The sequence below is a fragment of the Kwoniella botswanensis genome, chromosome 3, assembly GCF_036426115.1.
Source record: "Kwoniella botswanensis chromosome 3, complete sequence".
Taxonomy (NCBI): Eukaryota; Fungi; Basidiomycota; class Tremellomycetes; order Tremellales; family Cryptococcaceae; genus Kwoniella; species Kwoniella botswanensis.
This window is the reverse complement of record NC_088601.1, coordinates 137,792-150,873: the sequence shown is the minus strand read 5'-3', so window position 1 is coordinate 150,873 and position 13,082 is coordinate 137,792. Positions and strand designations below refer to the sequence as shown.

General features: G+C 45.6%; 4 protein-coding genes across 4 annotated transcripts; 2 read left to right on the top strand and 2 right to left on the bottom strand.

Moving 5' to 3' along the window:
* Positions 1 to 182: 182 nt before the first annotated feature.
* Positions 183 to 1,241, bottom strand: L199_007925 (uncharacterized protein; the record flags this gene model as incomplete). Its single annotated transcript, XM_064893611.1, has 1 exon — positions 183 to 1,241. The coding sequence occupies one exon, from the start codon at positions 1,239 to 1,241 to the stop codon at positions 183 to 185; it is 1,059 nt and encodes a 352-aa protein (XP_064749683.1).
* Positions 1,242 to 2,472: 1,231 nt separating this feature from the next.
* On the top strand, positions 2,473 to 4,462 carry L199_007924 (uncharacterized protein; the record flags this gene model as incomplete). The annotated part of the gene is made up of 5 exons (XM_064893610.1): positions 2,473 to 2,590; positions 2,668 to 3,356; positions 3,420 to 3,673; positions 3,808 to 4,200; positions 4,270 to 4,462. The coding sequence occupies 5 exons, from the start codon at positions 2,473 to 2,475 to the stop codon at positions 4,460 to 4,462; spliced, it is 1,647 nt and encodes a 548-aa protein (XP_064749682.1).
* An 875-nt stretch (positions 4,463 to 5,337) lies between these two features.
* On the top strand, positions 5,338 to 8,547 carry L199_007923 (uncharacterized protein; the record flags this gene model as incomplete). The annotated part of the gene is made up of 5 exons (XM_064893609.1): positions 5,338 to 6,250; positions 6,421 to 6,472; positions 6,528 to 7,985; positions 8,045 to 8,109; positions 8,186 to 8,547. 5 exons carry the CDS (start codon positions 5,338 to 5,340, stop codon positions 8,545 to 8,547), a joined length of 2,850 nt encoding a protein of 949 aa, XP_064749681.1.
* Positions 8,548 to 9,030: 483 nt separating this feature from the next.
* L199_007922 (uncharacterized protein) lies at positions 9,031 to 12,757 on the bottom strand (the record flags this gene model as incomplete). The annotated part of the gene is made up of 16 exons (XM_064893608.1): positions 9,031 to 9,119; positions 9,187 to 9,342; positions 9,444 to 9,611; positions 9,705 to 10,017; positions 10,083 to 10,796; positions 10,870 to 11,063; positions 11,115 to 11,322; positions 11,376 to 11,494; positions 11,559 to 11,634; positions 11,707 to 11,811; positions 11,862 to 11,938; positions 12,000 to 12,078; positions 12,149 to 12,264; positions 12,326 to 12,442; positions 12,511 to 12,605; positions 12,663 to 12,757. 16 exons carry the CDS (start codon positions 12,755 to 12,757, stop codon positions 9,031 to 9,033), a joined length of 2,721 nt encoding a protein of 906 aa, XP_064749680.1.
* Positions 12,758 to 13,082: the final 325 nt, after the last annotated feature.

Genomic DNA, 13,082 nt, shown 5'->3' with positions numbered 1-13,082 from the left:
TTGATGAAAGACGAGAACATATTCTCATAACGATACAAAGTTCTGTAGCCTGTTGGCAGCTGACCACTAATCGTGTAGCAACTCTGATCCAACGGACTGACCCTGATGAAGTAACGCACAATGGTAAGAAGTGACCGTAGGTTCAAGAAAAGATCGATAACAGTGTGACTCACCGTATCAACCTATCTTCTCCCACAACAGACACGAGCTTCACCTTCTTCACTACCGAAAACCTCGATGACTCCATCGATAGGACTTAATCCTTCTAGTTGGCGATCGAGCAAGACATCATTCCAATTATTCGGACAATTGAGAATTTCGATCTTCTTTGTCGTATTATCGTCACTTGTTCTTGAGAGTACACCTAAAATGGTGAAATCACCTTCGTTCAATACCATCTGCCGATGATCACGTCGAGGTTGACGTTGAGGTCGAGATTGATCAATCGCCTTGAAGAAAATTCTTTGATCCACTTTCTGGTTGAATTGAACTACACCATGTACGATACTATGTAAAGTTACAGAAGAGATGTTGGTCCAATGAGTATCGTTTGATCGTAAGTACCCACAATATTCCAAAGTTGAAAAGGCGAGTGCCAAGAAATCTTCGGAGCTTGGTGAGTGATCTATACGAATATGAGTCGGATTCAACATCTTCCATAGAAGCTTTGACGAGTATACCTTGTTATTATCTTTATAACCAATCTCAGAATTCATAACCGAACATCTTCCTTGAAATCTGAGATATTTGACATTGGCAAAAACCTTTGGGCCATTACTCCCCTCATCACTTCGTGGGATCTCCCGATGATCAGAGAATCCGCATACTGAACCCAAAGTCGCTCTGATATCATTTTCATTGACAAATCTGAGAGATTCACAATACCCCATGATTCCCATTCTCCTTTCCTTGCATCTCTTATAGGCGTTTTCATCCTCTTCGGTGAATGGATGATACCCTTTGCGATATCTCGGGTTCATCAACTTCATCTTGATGGGCACATCGTACGATTTGATGTGTAATCTCTTGTACAGCATTGGAGCATATCGATCGTAGGAGTCTTGCGATAAGCGAGTAAGTGTTTTGAGGTTTTGGAAGGAGGAGGTGGAGAGGGTATCAACGATTTGAAGTTTAACGTCGTCCGGAAGTGACTGAATGAGTTCGGGCAGAGACGAGGGGAACGGGCAAGGATGGGGATGTGTCTTTGGGATGGGAGTAGTAGGTTTTTGGGAAGAGATCATTCTGACGGTGACGGAGCAGGTGACAGGTACTCTGGGATATCTACCATCTTATTGTCAGCTCAAGACCCTTTCCAGCTGATGAGGGGAGATAATCACTGACTTAGGGATACCTTGCTGCTATCGAGTTGAGGATGGAGACAGAGGTGAGTTGAAGTGGAAGAGGAAGGTGAAAGCGCGAGGAAAGTAAATCGTTCATGAACATACACTTCCAAGTCACGGTGGTCAGTGCGATATGAGGTCAGTGCGTTATTTAGTCAAAAGCCACGCGAGAGGGTCCTTTACAGCTCCAGCAAGTTGGACCCATACAACATCGTCCATCCAGGACCATTGACCCATCCATGGGATGAAGTAATACACTATGCACGACCAGGGAAACAAAAGGTCACTCAGTTCAGTGGAATCGAGCTGAACGGAGTCAGTGGAATCGACGGCATCACTTTAGGTCAACTATCCACAGGATGAGAAAGGATCACTCAGCTCACTGCATATGGATGAACGTCTTCGAGCTGATAGACACGATCATAACCACGTCTCCGTCTAGGGTCCAGTAAAACGTAGGAAGTCAACGTGTAATTTACAGCGTGTATCACTTCCCTACATCTTTTCATCTCTGTAAGCATATCGCTTGCAGCCGTACTATTTGAAGAGTTTATGTGCTAGTAAAAGCCTTCATAGCGGACCGTTGCTAATGGCTCAAACAATATGACCAGCGAGCTCATTCCCAAAGTCTTATCTAGATTTCTGTCATGTCGCTTCGTTTCAGATGGTACACGTGCACGTTCCCGTTGTTCGTCCACGGGCGAATCAACCAGCTTCCCAGGGGCCACCAATGATCTATCAGTCCTCGCGCGATGACGATTCCCACTTGTTGGAATCTTGATATCTTTGAAACGTTCTTCAAAATCACACAACTACATGAGGTTCCAAATGTCAGCTTGGCAATGAACGTGAGTCGGATGAGCTATTCTTAGAACTGCATGAGTGATAATAGAACGGCGACGCCCGCATTCAAAACACACGTTCAAACAGATCAAAAGATCTTGATGGTGCCTGCCAAATTATACTGTAATTTCGGGTAAATCAGTCCCCGATGACGTTCAACGCTGCAGCAGACCAGAACGAAAAAGTTCATTGAAGATATCTGCTCCAGTATATATATGTAGCCCGTTCTAACAAGATGTGGAAGAAACAGCCCTTTCCTCTCTGATACCATCGTATACCATCCGACAAAATGATGCTCTTGGTCTTACTTGGTCTGCTCCCTTACCTTGCCAGTGCGGTAGTACTCGACAAAAAAGCAGAAGCGTATGTCGGATCTACCACATCTGATATATTCCCTCCCACAGGTAGTAAGTGCATGACCCTTTGCCAGCCTGCCCTTATCCCCCCAAAAACAGTCTCACTTACTCTTTGCGATGGGCCATAGCCAAAGTCAACAGCGATCTTTTCCCTGGTGAGACCGGCGTAGGTTACCCGGGAGTGACCGTAACAGGCGTAGAGCCAGCTGCCGTCCAAACGGCCGCTTCTTATGCCTACAACACCGGATCATTATCATCTTATCCTTTAGTCGTCGATCAACCAGAAGATGGCGATCAGAATATCGACATATCAAAGTATTGGGGTAATCTCTCACCATGGTATTCAGTCCCATCTTCGTTTTACGGTCTTAACGATACCACCCCTTTGGCTCCTGAGGGATGCTCAGTCACCCAGGTCCATCTGTTGTACAGACATGGTGCGCGATACCCAACGAGTGGTTCAGCACCATATCAATTCAGCGGGAAGATGGCAAATGCCACTAAACAACAAGGTGGATTCAACGCTTGGGGAGAATTAGAATTTTTGAATGATTGGACATTCAAGTTGGGTGCAGAGCTTTTGACTGTTAGTGGTAGATTGCAGAATTTCGCTTTGGGTGCTGCATTCAGACAACAATATGGATATCTCCTCAACAACTTCACGGAACAAGGGACTTTACCTGTTTTCAGAACGGAATCGCAGGATAGGATGGTAAAGACCGCTGAGAACTTTGCGGCGGGCATGTTCGGTGTCCCAGAGTATATGGATCAGGTCAATATTGAAATCATGGTTGAAACGTCGGGTGTCAATAATACTGTGAGTAATACTAGGACAAAGTTCACGCGGCAAAGGATTAAGGCTGATTTTTGAAACGTTCAGGGAGCGCCATATGAGACCTGCACCAACTCGAACGTGGCGTCTCGAGGAAGCATAGGATCAACAGCTGCTAGCGCCTTTGCGAAGAATGCCTTTAATGGAACGATCGATAGGCTTCAAGGTCAAATAACAGGAGTCAATTTCACTTCGACCGATATTATCGCTATGCTCCAATTGTGCTCTTACGAGACGGACGCTTTAGGTTACTCAGCTTTCTGTAAATTGTTCACGAAAGAGGACTTTGAGAATTACGAGTAGTGAGTAGCTCATCTGCGACATAGCTCATCTTCCATACTGCTTTATCTCAATGTCTCACAAGCTTCCGTGATCTCTACGCACCAGGAAAAAAAGTGGGTGTCGATGCTGATGACTGCTTTGCACGTAATTGTAGCTACTACGATATCTCATTCTACTACAACAACGGCGCGGGATCACCCGTAGCTGCAGCCCAGGGTAAAGGCTTCTTATCAGAATTTGTGGCTCGATTCACTCAGACCCCCAATCCCGCAGCGGACAACTCAATCAACTCGACTTTGGACAATAACCCCACCTACTTCCCATTGAACCAGTCGATCTACGCTGATGCAACTCACGAAGTCATTCTGCTCGATACATTCACCGCTCTGAACCTTTCAGCGTTATTCAGTTCAGGCCCCTTACCTACCGACAAGAGGACTCAAAGCTCTTTCAAAGCTTCTCAGGTTGTTCCATTCGCTACTCACTTGGTTATTCAGGTATTGGAATGTCAAAATACCTCTCCTTCCAAGCAAATCAGATTCATCTTGTAAGTCCCTCAACCGCATCGTCATTATCAACGCCGAATGCTAATGCCATGAACACCGTGATACCGTAGGAACGATGCTGTTCTTCCCATCGATCAATCGTACCAAGGTTGCGAGTGGAACAAAGATGGATTATGCTCATTCGACAACGTGGTGAAAGCTTTGCAGCAGAGAGTTGAAGAGATCGATTGGGAATACGATTGTCATGGGAATTATACGGCCGTTCCAGGACAGGACTATAATGGCCGAGCTCCAAGAGACTAAAGAGACTAGAGCGATAATGTCGAGCACAGACGAAAGGTAAACCCTCTTCTTGCAAGTCATCAATAAAAAAAAAAGATACAAGACCGAAAAATACACATAAAAGTATAATAAACTACTGTAGATACAGTAAGTTGGATTTGAACAGGAATAGATATTTTGCAACGTTATAATTTGGGTTACAGGTATAGAAGAATGATATGTAATATGCATATCGAATAGTGTTCGATGAGGCAGCTTTGAGATTATACTATGGTTGCCACTGGCATTTGTCAACTGTTTATGGCAGCACATCTCAAATCGCCTAATCCGTTTGATGATCATGTCCTCTATCGATCAGAGCGATACCGGCATTTGCTAGTGACATCCCTCTCAGATCTTGCCATAGCCGATGCATAAGCTCTGCGATATGAGACAGGTACCACAAGGACTGGAGTGGAGTTCATCAGATCTTGATTCTTGATTTGCCACAGGAAGCGGAAGGTGCCAAGACGAGCAACAACGGTCCACGGTCCACGCGTCACAGCTCAAAGTCCTTGTTAATTGTCACATTCACCACATTCACATTCATTCTCACTGTGACACCTGATATCATAAACTTCAGCTACTTACATCGACGTCCCGCTGGTCGGATACAATAGTCATCAGATCGGTGGACATCCAAGGAAAACGGGGATCTATCATAGAATATCAGCTGGCAAGTGACATCTTTTATACTCACATCCCTTTCATCGAGCCCAACATCAAGCTCATCACAATTCCATTGTATCTATCTACATTTCACTGATATCATGATGTCAATCTGGTAGATAGTAGCCTCTATGTCCAATCACATCGATATTATATAATCCCCTCAATACGACTACCGCCCTCGAGCGATGCTCTCACCCAAACAGAACGGAAAGACCATGCCCTACACACCAGCATATTCGCAAGACATCGAAAAGGGTTTATCATCCCCTACCAAGATAGCCAGGCGGTTCGTAAGTAGGAAACCTAGATGGATAATAGGTGGATTAGTATTATTTGGAGTTGTGTTTTATTTCTATGAGAGCGGTAGTGGTGGACCACACAGGGATCTCGTACCACCCCCTCTACCTCATCATCATGGTCCACCATCGCCTCATCACGGACACGGGCACGGTCACGATTGGTCAGGAGGTGATGATTATGAAGATGATGATTACGATATTGACGATGATGACGACGACGATGATGAAGATGAAGATGGTGAAGGAGGAGGAGAAAAAGGGTGGAAGAACTGGTTACCATTTGGTGGTAAACCTAAACGACCACCACCTAACATGGGGTATGAACCTACGAAAACCTCCTCGTCAGTATCAGAATACGAATTCGTAGTTGACAATAACGGTGACCATTATATTCAAGATTGGGTTCAACCTATCGCACCATTACATCCTGACTTATCGCTCCTCCCACCACCCGAAGAGTTATTACCAGAAATCAACCCGAGAGATTCCTCACCACCTAGAGAAGATGTATTTCCAGATGATAAATTACGGATGATCATCTCGCCTACGCCGCCCAACGAGGAGAAACCGAGAAATGTCATACCCGCTGATGCGTGGTCGAAGATGTGGATGGAAGAGAGGAGACCGGAGGATTGGAAAGGTCAGAAAGGCGATATGAAGAAGGTCCAGTGGAGTGGTTTCGCAAGGGGAAGGGATACGTGGGAGAACGCTCAGCAGAAGAAGGAGAGGGAGAGTAGAAGGGATGCGGTGAAGAGAGGGTTCAAACATGCCTGGGAAGCTTACAAAAGACATGCTTGGGGTGAGTGGATTTGATTTCATTTGGCGTCATTTCATCTCAATTTTATCCACATGCAAGTCAGGTAGTGTATACGACTTATATATGAGACGTATTCACTATACAGCACTGCCTTTTTACGCTACATCAGAGTATGACTTAAAGTGGAATCATTGCTGATCTACTGTTGACAGGCCACGACGAGGTCAGACCTGTCTCGCAGACACCGTCCAATCCTTTCAACGGGTGAGTTGTACTGGGTTGAGCACAATAGGTATTCAACTCACGTTTTGCTTTCTAGCTGGGGCGCGACTATCATCGATTCCCTCGATACTCTCCTGCTAATGGGTTTCTCAGACGAATACAACCTCTGCCGAGCACATATCAACCAAGTGAACTTCCATTGGGTCAATGGTCGAGATTGGTCATCAGGCTATATCACGGAAGATGAAGAAGGTACGGGCGAAGTGTACGCGCTATCACGGGATAAAGGTGTCGGTTTACCGGTGTTTGAGACTGGTATTAGGTATCTCGGTGGATTACTTGGAGCATACGATCTATCAGGTGATAAGTTATTGGTAGAACGAGCAGAAGACCTAGCGAATGTTTTGGGAAAAGCCTTCGATACTGTATCTGGATTACCTGCAGGTCGGATTGATCCTGGTTTACCTGAAGGAGAGATGATCCATCTTTCGACAGTATCCATAGCGGAGGTCGGATCAATGTCATTGGAACTCATCAGATTATCTCAAGTGACCAATGATCGAAAATGGTTCGATCTAGCTCAGAGAGCAATGGATTACCTCGAAGAAAGAGTCATACCTCGTTCGACTCAGCCGCCCTTGATCCCTATGTGGTTCCAACCTGATACTGCATTAGAACACATCCAATCGGGTGGATTCACTTTTGGTGGTCTGGCTGATTCGTACTACGAATATCTCATCAAGACATACAAGCTTTTGGGTAATAACCAACATGCCCAGATTTGGAAGAAGGTATATGAAGAATCGATCGATAAAGCCAAAGAGGTCTTATATAAGGATATAGAAATTGTACCGGACAGAGAATTGTTCACGATTGGTAAATTCGAAAATGGAAGATTGATACACGAGTTAGAACATCTGACATGTTTCGCAGGAGCGATGTTAGGATTAGGAGCGAAATTGTTGAATGGTAGAGAAGGTGATATGGTTGATGCTGAGAAATTAACAAAAACTTGTTATTGGTTATCTGCAGATACGCCTACGGGTTTACAACCAGAGGTGATGGAATGGTATCAACCGCATGATGAAGCGGTGATGTACGAGAACATAACTCTAGATAACTTAGAATCGTACAAACCACCAATATCTTCCGAAGATATTGAAGATGCAATAAACAACGGCGGTACTATCGCAGGGACACATAAAGATATGGGTGGTCTGTTAAGATGGAATGTAGATGGAGCACCTGTCCGTCCCAGAGATCCAGCTATGAATCCAGTCAAATATGCGAAAAAGTTGAAAGGTAGACCGACAGGTGCGAGGAAAGTAGTAGGAAGAGGTATAAATCGACCTGAGACGATCGAATCGATCTTCTACATGTATAGATTAACGGGTGATAGACAATGGCAAGAAAAGGGATGGAAAATGTTTGTCAGTTGGATGCAGACTGCCAAAGTCGATGGGGGAATATCGAGCGTAGATGACGTGACGAAAGAAAGAGGACAGTTGAGGTTTGGAGATAACATGGAGAGTTTCGCGCTGGCAGAGACTTTCAAGTGGGTTCGAAATGGTCATTATTAACGATACGATTTGCATGCTGAGCTCTTCATCTTAGGTACCACTTCTTACTTCAATCTGAACCTGACGTATTATCTTTGGATGACTACGTCCTCAATACAGGTCAGTCACCCATATACATATACAGGAATGGCCAAGACCCGTCGTGACATGCTGACCACTTTGTTCGCTTTTGCAGAAGCTCATCCATTCCTTGTCAATCCTATACTTGACCCAACCTCTTCCACCTCTCATGTCCGATACTGGACACCATCCTCGGATCAAGATCTAGGAGTAAGAGGACAAGGTACGAATGTCCAGAAATTCGCAAGGTTGAATGTGATAGACCGTATAAGAGGTCCAGCTAAGGGTCCACCCATAGTTCAACATTTCGGTCAAGGTGGACCACCTCGCCTTGTGGGAGGTGGTGGAGGGAAGGGCATGGGCGGTGGAGGAGGTAGACCAGGTGATAGACCGAAGCCTCCTCCAGGTTTTGGGATGAAGAAGATCAAAGTTACCGTTGGCGAAGATGGAGGTGCGAAATTCCCAGATGATTTCTAAGGTGGTCGAAGTCGAGTAGAAAATTATTTGCATAGATGGACTTGAAACATGAATGAATCCGGCGTGAGGAGACTATGGGACTGGTCAGTAGTCACATCCAGGTGAAGTTTCGATTCAAGGAGCTACGATGGGAAAGATGAGAGGAGGCGAGAAAGAAGGAAGGTCGTGCTCCTTTAGGAACGTTCTCGTACATCACGCTGTATGTATGCGATATTACATATGTATCAATAGTCTTCACAAAAACTATCTTCTTTATGCACCTTTATGGATATCAACCACATCCATAATATGTTTCGAACAAATTTGCATAAGATGTTGGTACCCATCATTTGCTTCAAGATACAATGACTGAACTACATTGAACTCAGAACAACGAAGAGAAGAAAATCGAGTCTCGAAAGTTAGATATACTATTTACCGGGTCAAACTGCGTATTACCTCCCCCAGATTGTACCGCTCGCCCCGCTCACCACATCTCAATCCTTACAATTTCGCTTTGACCTTCTCACCGCCAATAAGGGTAACAGCTGCATTGCTCAAAGCTGGGGCGTTCCTCTCTTTGACTTTAGTGACTGTTCCCACAGAGTCCCATCATAAGTCTAGTATCCTATCTGGTGTTATTCAGAGAAATGAACTTACCAAAGATAACTTTATCACCCTCTTTCCACATCTCCGTGACCAGCGTCTCACCAGGTATGACGGTCCCTGCGAATCGCACTTTGATATCCTTATATGGACCGAAAGTCTTGAGTACATGTTTGCCTGAGATACCCATCGAACAAAGACCGTGAAGGACTAAATACATTAAGTCAGCAACGATACGAACCACCAACTCTTACGCTTTTCGGTGCCCTTGAGGCCTGAGACAGAGGTACAAGGGGAGGAAGGAGACTCACTGGGTTTTGGGAATCCACCCATGCTGGCAAAGGACGGATCAATATGAAGCGGGTTATAATCTCCTGACAACCTGTAGATCGCAGCTTGCTCAGTAGTAGTCTTCTCTTCGACCACAGCATCAGGCTGTCGTTTTGGTGGGGTGTTTAGAGCTGTAGCTGATCCTCGGTCTGTTATCCCAGATAAATGTTAGCTTCAATTATCACCATGACCGGAGTAGTCGAGCTGACATGAGTCGTAGAGATCGAAGAAACTGTACTCACCTGAACCATTCTTCTTACCGCCAAATCCACCACTTCCTCTGAGAATAACCGTACTTTGGTTCTCACAGATCAGATCTCCACTCGCTTTGTCCTTGGTCTCAACCTTAACAGTAACGGCGGCAGTCTTGCCCTTATCAAGCACTTCAAGTAATTTGACTTCGTTGACCACAGTTCCGGAAGTTGGGAAAGGTTTGGCAATTCTCAGGTATTGTTCTCCGTGGAGTAGTTTCGCAGGGTTGAAGTTGGGTACGAAATCCATTGGCATGGATGAGGATGATCCGAATTGAGGAATAACACCGAAAGTGGGTAATGCCTATCAACATTGATAAACGGTAAGCTGATCTTCGGTGATGATTCGTCTAGCTCAGTCCAACTTACCTGGAACTCTTCGGCATTCTCGTATGTCCACTGTAGCTCATCTGCTTTCGCTCCGATACCAAGATTGTAAAGTAATACGTCCCGTTCTGAATAAGTGAATTCTTCAGGCTCAGGCGAGTTCTTCTTAGCTTCTTTGATTTCAGGAGTATCTTCCGGATCTTCGTTGCTCTCACGATCACCTCCAGATTCGCCAGCAGTATTGGAGAAGTTAGCCATGATCTGTTGTAAAGCTTCAGGACCAGACGATGGGTTCGTAGCTCTATCGTCGAAGGTTGTGATTTCCTTCCATTTAGCCACGATCGATTCAGGTTTCAACTCCCTGTCGTTAGGGAAAGATACTCCATAGGTTCGCTGCCATCTCATCTGAGCTGCATATCCACCAAATACCTCATAGAAGGTACCAGTATCCTCACAGGCTTCAGAACAGAGGTATCCGACGACAGGAGCGACGTATTCAGCTTTCATAGCTTCCATGAACTCTTTAGGCCATACAGTAGCGGTCATAGCTGTACCAGCTCTTGGTGCGATACAGTTGACCAAGATATTTGATCGAGATCCTTCAATTGCGAGTGATCGAGCAAGACCGATGAGAGCGGCTTTAGCGGTCGAATAGTTGGCTTGTCCAACTGTACCGTATATACCGTTTGGCGAAGCAGTGGTGATGATTCGACCATACTTTTGCTTTTGGAAGATGGGCCAGACAGCTTTGGCGCACTGTTTGGAGGAGTTGACAGCTGTAAGCGAAGCAGCTTTGCGACCTGCAGTCATGCTAAGCTCCGTCACTCACCTTAAATGTACCACGAAGATGTACTTGAATGACCTGATCCCACATCTTCTCATCCATGTTGACGAAAGCCTTATCTCGGAGGATACCAGCATTGGCGATAAGGACATGCACAGTGCCGAAAGCGTCCACGGCAGCTTTGACGATAGCATCGCCATCTTCAGCGGAGCATACAGCAGTGACAGCTTTCCCGCCGACTGTATAATCTGTCAGCTTGTCCCCACGGATTAACCTCTAGCTGGACTCACGAGCTTTGACCTCCTCGACAACCTTTTCAGCCCCATCTTTACTGACATCGTTGATGACCACATTCGCACCGAGTTTCCCGAACATCAAAGCGTAATCCCTACCTAGACCAGCTCCAGCACCGGTGATGATGACGGTCTTGTCCTTGAACGTGATCGGAGGTGATACTTGCTTGTTTGGTGGAAGTGATTTGGCAGTCTTTGCCCAGCCCTAAAAAAGTCTTTAGCGAAACGTCGATATATTGAAGATATTTAGTCACTTACCATCATATCACCATCTTCGCTGTTCAAGGGATGTTCGGGATTATCAAAGTTTTGAACCTCTGACCATTTCTCAGCTACGGCGGATGGAGTAAAACTCTCATCCGTTCGCCAAATTGCACCTATTCAGGAGATGCGTTTCAGTACAGGTGATTTCCTCCTCTGAGTAGCGTAGGATTCACCTACCTTTAGATCTTTCCCATCTCACTTCTGAGAAGAAACCCGCTCCGAGCTCGAAGATACGTCCATTGACATCGGGACCCTACTCAACACGTGCATCAGCATTACTATCCTTCTGTCCGTCCTTGCGGCAGCTAATAAGTATGCCACTTACGTTCTTGGCGGTGAGCACTCCGACCATCGGGGCAATGAATTCAGGTTTCAGCCCTTTGAGCATATCGGGAGGGAGGATAGTTTCAGTCATCGCTGATGCAGCCATCTAAGAAGGACATGTAAGCTATTATACTCCTTCCTGGAAAGTCAGCTTACGGGCACGATTACGTTCGTCTTGATATTATACTTTGCCCCTTCTCTAGCGAGCGTACGAGTAAAGCCAACCAGACCCACTGCGAAGACAAGGATTTGTCAGTTGCGCGTGCTATCACCACCGACAACACTACAACTCACTCTTTGCAGATGAATAGTTCGCTTGACCCATATTACCGTACAGTCCAGCAGCAGAAGCCGTGTTAATTACGCGGCCGAACTGTAGAAAACCGAAACAGACATGATCAGCTTTATGCGATCGACACGAATTTAGCCACTGGGGAGCTGACCTTTTGTTGTCTAAATAATGGCCAGCAAGCTTTGGTACAAGCATAAGCTCCTTTGAGATGTACGAGGGTTACCAAATCCCAATCTTGTTCAGACATATTCTTGAACGATTTATCACCTATACATCGTGTATCATGTAAGCTCGGAGCCTATTCCTGGAGGATAACGACTGATCTTACGAAGAATACCAGCATTGTTGATCAATACATGGACCGTACCGAATGCTTTGACAGCTGCATCGACGACTTTTTGACCATCTGCTACCGATCCGGGTGCAATTGATGCTGTACCTCCGGCTATTGAATACATGACACTTATCAGCTTAATCACTCGAGTTAGACATAGAAAGGGATGCTGACCATACCTGATTTGATCTCATCTGCAACTGCCTGAGCAGACTTGTCGGATACATCATTGATGACTACTTTGGCACCTCTCGAGGCGAAGAATTTGGCATAGCTATGTTATGTACAGACAGATCAGCTTGGTATCGTTCTGATAGGACAACCAACTGACACTTTACCTATACCGCTTCCTGCTCCAGTCACGAGTACCACTAGATCCTTGAAGTCTAGTTCTCCCCCAGGAGAGGATTGTGGTCGTTGAGCCATCTTGTCTCTGGTAGAAAGGAGGGAAGGGAGGGGATACTGAAATGAATTGAGAGGTGTAGGCTTAGGTATGATCCTCGTGACTATAGAGCGAGTAAGGGGATATGGGATTGTGGTCGTGCGGCTCAATGCTCTTGAGGCTGATGAGAGGATAGACTTGAGTGCTATGGTGATATGCTATTGCTATGGATGACTGAGCATTGATATGAAAGAGAGAGAAGAGGGAGGGGAGCATGCATGTATACGAGTGTTATACTTCGTATGAATCTGTTTGATATGGATGTCAGTACAGTGTCCGGTTCAATCGAGTGTTGCAATAACCGGTGAT